The sequence below is a fragment of the Mandrillus leucophaeus genome, unplaced genomic scaffold (assembly GCF_000951045.1).
Source record: "Mandrillus leucophaeus isolate KB7577 unplaced genomic scaffold, Mleu.le_1.0 Scaffold571, whole genome shotgun sequence".
Taxonomy (NCBI): Eukaryota; Metazoa; Chordata; class Mammalia; order Primates; family Cercopithecidae; genus Mandrillus; species Mandrillus leucophaeus.
Genome location: NW_012106153.1, coordinates 1,374,161 through 1,380,609, shown reverse-complemented (window position 1 = coordinate 1,380,609; position 6,449 = coordinate 1,374,161). Strand labels below are relative to the sequence as shown.

At 59.2% G+C, this 6,449-nt stretch overlaps 1 protein-coding gene across 1 annotated transcript in view; it reads right to left on the bottom strand.

Annotated features, from left to right (window-relative positions):
• Nucleotides 1-1,274: 1,274 nt before the first annotated feature.
• Nucleotides 1,275-6,449, bottom strand: part of ATP13A2 (ATPase type 13A2) — a 37,833-nt gene continuing 32,658 nt past the window's right edge. Inside the window, exons 21-29 of the mRNA XM_011998470.1 lie at nucleotides 6,078-6,238; nucleotides 5,838-5,954; nucleotides 5,642-5,721; nucleotides 3,951-4,103; nucleotides 3,767-3,863; nucleotides 2,361-2,584; nucleotides 2,124-2,275; nucleotides 1,780-1,949; nucleotides 1,275-1,675 (exon numbers count right to left, since the gene is read on the bottom strand). Of these exons, the coding sequence (XP_011853860.1) occupies nucleotides 1,538-1,675; nucleotides 1,780-1,949; nucleotides 2,124-2,275; nucleotides 2,361-2,584; nucleotides 3,767-3,863; nucleotides 3,951-4,103; nucleotides 5,642-5,721; nucleotides 5,838-5,954; nucleotides 6,078-6,238 (1,292 nt within the window). The 3' untranslated portion in view covers nucleotides 1,275-1,537. The remainder of the gene's footprint in view (nucleotides 1,676-1,779; nucleotides 1,950-2,123; nucleotides 2,276-2,360; nucleotides 2,585-3,766; nucleotides 3,864-3,950; nucleotides 4,104-5,641; nucleotides 5,722-5,837; nucleotides 5,955-6,077; nucleotides 6,239-6,449) is intronic.

Genomic DNA, 6,449 nt, shown 5'->3' with positions numbered 1-6,449 from the left:
ACCCAGGCCTCTCTGTGGCTTCCTCTGAAACAGCATCTGCCACCCTGAACCGTCGCTGTGCGCGGAGCAGAGGTCCACCATGATGTGCCTCCTGGCAGGAGTTACATCCTCACACCCACATCCCTTCTCCCCAGCATGATTCAACGTTTTCTCAGCCCCTACTCTGGCAGGCCTGGGGATAGCACCAGGGGTTCCAGGAATGAGGTTGGCCAGGGCTTTTGGAAGGCAGGAAACAGCCAGTCTTTCCTGTTCTCCCCTGCCCAGATGAGCCAGACGGCCAAGCTGCCTCTCTAGAGCAGAGGGGCTTGGCCAGGGGCCCGCTGGTGAGATGAGCTCAGAGGCACCCACCCTTCCCTGAGGGATGATGCACGTGGTTCTGGCTGGGAGATGTGGGCTCTGAGCCTGGATTTCATCTGAGGGAGGAACTGCCCACAAACATGTCCCAGGATGTTGGGGTGGAACAGGGAGGGGGAAAGGTGGAAGAGAGGGAACTGTCCCCTAGCAAATGCCTCCCAGGCAAGCCCACATCTCCTTGTCCTCCAAAGGAGGGTAGGAGGGTTAGGAACATCAAAACTGGAGTCAAAGCTATCCAACCCCACTCTGACTACTTGTGCAAACTCTAAGCCCTGGTTTCCTCATCTGTAAAATGGGAATAGTACCCCACTTGTTGGAAGGATGACATGACAACGTGTGTAAAATGCTACACGGGGCCAAGCGCACTGGCTCACGCCTATAATCCCAGCACTTTGGGAGGCCAAGATGGGCAGATCACCTGAGGTCAGGAGTTCGAGACCAGACTGGTCAACACGAGGAAACCGTCTCTACTAAAAATACAAAATTTAGCCGGGCGTGGTGGCACACGCCTGTAATCCCAGCTACTTGGGGGGCTGAGGCAGGAGAATCGCTTGAACCTAGGAGGCGGAGGTTGCAGTGAGCAGAGATCACGCCACTGTACTCCAGCCTGGGTGACACAGCAAGACTCCATCTCAAGACCAGAAAAAAAAAAAGCTAAACGGAATATCCAGGCACATGCTGGACACAGGAAACATTATTACTGTGAGATGAGTGCCGGAGGCCCAGAGAGGGGAGTTGGCCAATGGAGCCTGAAAAACCAGGGGGTTCCAGGGGCTTGTCAGGCTGAAAAACCAACCCTCCAGGGGGTTCCAGGGGCAGACACATGCAGGGGCTGCCAGCTGGGCACCCGGGGGTACGTGCATTTCCTCCTGGGCAGGTGGGAGGGTCTATGGTGCCAGGTATGAGACAGGCACGGCAGAGCCAGGAAAATATCGTCACTTTATTTGCTACACTGACAGCAGCGCTGAGGGGAGTTGGGGGCTGCCATTCCTACTCGGGATGGTCCGAGGTGGGGGACAGCAGTCAACGCTTCCCCACGGTGGGGGTGGCCTCGGGGGAGGAGTGTAGACAATCGCCAACCTCGGGGATGTGGGAGGTGGTGGCGGTGGTGTCGCTGGAGAGGGGTCCAGTTGGTGGCTCAGAGGCAGGGAGTTCCAGTGTCTGGGGTGCCCGTAGGCCTGCACTACCTCAGGGGGCCGGCGGGCAGCAGCGGCCAGGGCTGCTCGGCCAGCTCTCGTTCCAGCTGCTTGAAACGCTTCTTGGAGGTCCGCTTGGGCCGGAGGCGGCGCAAGCAGGCGGGGAGGCACTGGTCTAGCACGCTCTGCAAAGGGCAGGGAGGGTGTCAGGGGCAGCCGGGGCTGAGCTGGGGTCAATCCACCCCCACCTCCCTTCTCTCCCGCTGCTGAGACCCAGGGCGGGCCCCACCTCCAGCATGAAGGCCCCCACGAAGTTGAAGGTGACCAGACCCAGCAGCAGCAGCTTGAAGCAGGTGTCGGTGATGTTCCTCAGCGCCAGCGGCCCCTGCAGGAGGCCGGGCACCAGGACAAGGCCCACCAGGATGGAGCTCAGGAGCGCCAGGGCCACCAGGAAGGGCACTGGGAGCAGGAGAGTCTCTCAGGCAGGAGCCACGCCCCCGGGACCCACAGACACACATGTGTGCACACCAGTCTCCACTCAGCCGGCATCTCTCCCATCTGCCTCCCCCAGCACCCCAGGGCTCCTTCCTCCCTCCCTCTGCCAGCATCTCCCGCCCACGCCTGCAGTGGCACCATTGGTGTAGAGGGGCCGGCGGAAGGGCGCCCCCTTGGACACGGCTGCAGCCAGGATGAGGTACTGGAAGCTGGACAGAGAGAAGACCACGGTGTTCTCATAGTTGGGCAGGTTGTCTGGTGCGGGCACTGTCCTGTTCAGAGGCACGAACCTGAGGGTACAGGGATGGGGGTCAGGGAACGAACGTGGGGTGGACGGGGCAGGGGCGGGATGGGGGTGGTCAGCTCCCTACTCACCACGGCTGGGCCAGGGTCAGGAAGTAGCCCCCTAGCTGCACGCCGGTCACCAGGGCCACCTGCAGCAGCAGGCTGCTGAGCACGGGCACGCTGAGCAGCGCCCCCGGCGGCCGCACCCGCCCCAGGGCCAGCGCTGGCCCCGTGCGGCTCATGAGCACTGCCACTGTGGTAGTGATGACCAGGTCAATGGCCAGGAACTGCAGGTCACCCAGGTTGGTGTTGATCTGCCACAGGGAAGGGAGGACAGAGGGGAAAGTAAGACCTGGCCCTGGCATCCCCTAGTCTGATAGCAGAGGCCCCACCCCTGCCCCGAAGGAGTCTGATGGGTAAGGCATCCCCTGGTCTAATGGGGGCAGTACTCTCCTGCCAGCCCAGTGGAGGAGGCATAGCTCTGTTTTTCTTTTTTTTTCTGAGACGGAGTCTCGCTGTGTCGTCCAGGCTGGAGTGCAGTGGCTGGATCTCAGCTCACTGCAAGCTCCGCCTCCCGGGTTTACGCCATTCTCCTGCCTCAGCCTCCCAAGTAGCTGGGACTACAGGCGCCTGCCACCTCGCCCAGCTAGTTTTTTGTATTTTTTAGTAGAGACGGGGTTTCACTGTGTTAGCCAGGATGGTCTCGATCTCCTGACCTCGTGATCCACCCGTCTCGGCCTCCCAAAGTGCTAGGATTACAGGCTTGAGCCACCGTGCCCGGCCGGAGGCATAGCTCTTGATGTGAGACAAACCTCTGGTCTGATGGAAAGGGCACCTGCGTCGACCTTCGGGGCCTAAATCTGAGGGGAGGTTTCCCTCCCTGTAACAAACTCCCGGCCCCATGGGGAGGCTTCAGCTCTGCCTTGCGGAGTCCCTATAGCTACCAGGGCATGCGCAGTTGCTGCCCTCAGGAAGCTCCTCGCTTTCAGGCAGACACGGGGGCAGACCCGAGTGTAAGATGTGCGCTGCCCTACAGTGTCACCTCATTTGCTGGGGCTGAGCAGGCCATGCCCAGAGGAGGGGAGGGGAGATCTCCTCCAAGTAGGGTGTGGGAGGTACAGCCAAGCTATAGGACAGAACAAGTGCATCTGGAGAAATGGGCAGACCTGTGGGAATGGGGCAGGGGCAAGGGTTTTGGCCCTGCCTCCATTCAGTCTTCCCTGCAGATGGGGGAGCTCCCAGAGTTGCGGTCAAGATGTTAGCCCATGACAGCTGCTGCCATTTGTGAGGACCTAGTGGGCACCAGGCTCTGTGCCTGGTGTTTTTCTCTTCTCCCCCGAGCCTTGCCACCTCTCCAACCACACAGCTGGAGAGCGGCAGGGTCAGGATCTGGGCCCACATCATCTATCCCAGGACCTGCCGGCTCCAAGGCACACGGCTGTGTCCCCTCCCTGGTCTTGGGACAGCTCTGGGTACGGAGCTCTGCAGGTACTCACCGTGTAGAGGATCAGGACGGAGATGAACTGTGTCAGGCTGTACAGGGCCATGTACTTGAAGACGCTGAACGAAGTGTCAAGGGAACAGCGCCCCTCCCTGAGTGGCAGGGCATGGACATTAGGGGGTCTAGGTTGGCTGCCCAGCCCTGCCGAGCCCTCGCCCACCGGTCCCTGCCTGCCTTACCTGATGACCATGGGCACGCACTCAATACTGGCCATGCTCGAGGTGAAAGGCGAGACCACTGACGCTTCTGCCTGGGACAGCGAGATGCCGACATCGGCCGCCTTCAGGGCCCCACAGTCATTGGCGCCGTCTCCGCACATGCCCACGCAGTACCTGAAGAGAGGTGTGGCCCGGTGTGGCCCGGGGAACGACCCTACCCACCCCAGGCGTGGGCTAGCAGAATATGATGACAGCTGGGCCCCTAATGCCACATGGTGCCTGGTGCACAGGAGGTGCTCAGTGAATAGATGCAATTATTATTATGATCATTATTATGATGTTTTTGAGACGGAATTTCACTCTTGTTGCCCAGGCTGGAGTGCAATGGCGCCATCTCGGCTCACTGCAACCTCTGCCTCCCAGGCTCAAGCGATTCTCCTGCCTCAGCCTCCCGAGTAGCTGGGATTACAGACACCCGCCCCCACGCCTGGCTAATTTTTTGTATTTTTAGTAGAGATGGAGTTTCACCATGTTAGCCAGGCTGGTCTCAAACTCCTGACCTTGGGTGATCCACCTGCCTTGGCCTCCCAAAGTGCTGGAATTACAGGCATGAGCCATTGTGCCCAGCCTATTATTTTTTGAGACAGAGTCTCTCTCTGTTGCCCAAGCTAGAGTGCAGTGGTGTGATCTCTGCTTACTACAACTTCTGCCTCCCAGGTTCAAGTGATTCTCCTGCCTCAGCCTCTTGAGTAGCTGGGATTACAGGTGTGCACCACCACGCCCAACTAATTTTTGTATTTTTAGTAGAGATGGGGTTTCACTATGTTGGCCAGGCTGGTCTTGAACTCCTGACTTCAGGTGATCCACCTGCCTCAGCCTCCCAAAGTGCTGGGATTACAGGCATGAGACACTGCGCCCGGCCTATTACTATTTTTTGAGACAGAGTCTCGCTGTGTTGCCCGGGCTGACGTGCAGTGGTGTGATCTCGGCTCACTGCAGCTGTGGCCTCCCAGGCTCAAGCAGTCCTCCTGCCTCAGCCTCCTGAGTAGCTGGGACGGCAGGTGTGTCACCACACCCGGCTAATTTAAAAAAAAATTTTTTTTTTTTTTGAGACGGAGTCTCGCTCTGTCGCCAGGCTGGAATGCAGTGACACAATCTCGGCTCACTGAAACCTCCACCTCCCAGGTTCAAGCAATTCTCCTGCCTCAGCCTCCCAAGCAGCTAGGACTACAGGCGAGCGCCATCATGCCCAGCTAATTTTTTTTTGTACTTTTAGTAGAGATGGGGTTTCACCATGTTGGCCAGAATGGTCTTGATCTCTTGACCTCATGATTCGCCCACCTCTGCCTCCCAAAGTGCTGGAATTACAGGCGTGAGTCACTGCGCCCGGCCTAATCTTTAAATTTTTTGTAGAGATGGGGTCTCACTTTGTTGCCCAGGCTGGTCTCAAACTCCTGGGCTCAAGCAATCCTCTCACCTCAGCCACCCAAAGAGCCACCAAAGATTACAGGAATAAGCCACCGCACCCAGGCTACAATGATTATTTTTAGCATGAAAGACCTGGGAGAGCCTGCCTGCTTTTGGTGGGGAGGGGTGACAGATCTCTGGTGCCTGAGGAGGGAGACAGGGCCCTAGGGAAGGACAGATGAACAGATGAACGGACAAGCTCAGTCCCCGCAGGCCCTTGCCCACACCCTCTGCTGAGCACTCACTGAAGCTTCTGTAGCTCGCACACCAGCTCTGTCTTCTGCTCAGGGGCCATGCGGGCGAAGACAGTGCCCTGGACCAGGACCTGGGAGCACAGGGAGATGGGGGAGGGCTGAGGCATCCGCCAGGGAGAGCGAGCCATGAGGAGGGAGACAGAGCAGGGGAGGCGCGGGGCGGCCAGGGAGCTGGGGGCGGCCCTACCTTGGGCAGCAGCTTGGGGAAGTGCTTCATAATGATACCAAAGGTGGGCCCGCTGAGGGCCAGGTGCCTGGATCGGGGGTCTGGCTCCACGGTGTAGCTTGCAGCCTGGTCAGGATCCTAGGGGCCCAGGAAGCTCAGCTTAGCTCCCCCTGCCCACCCTGGAGAGTTGGGGCCTGGGTCAGGTGACACAGGGGTGGGGTCACTGGGTGCGGTACAGCTGGAACTCTGGGTTAGCCTCACCTTAATGCCATTCACGACTGTGGGGGACTCCATCGGCAGGAACTCGAGAGAGGCAGGCTGACCCCGCTCAGGGTGGGTGGCGTGGACGATGATCAGATGCTCCTGGGGGGCCACCATGCCACAGCCCCGGGCCACAGTAACCGCTGTCTGCAGGTTGTCCCCTGGAGGGTATGGGGCAAGGTGAGGGTCTGAGGCTATCCGGGGAGGCCATCCTCACCCTGATCCCGACAGATGGGAAAACAGGCTGGATGAAATCCAACTGCCACCACCAGCAGAGTGAGCTGAGGCAGGTTATCAACCTCCTTTTGCCTCAGTTTCCTCATCTGTAGATCCAGGCATCGAAGGGTCTTAGGAGAAACTGGAGCCCCGGGC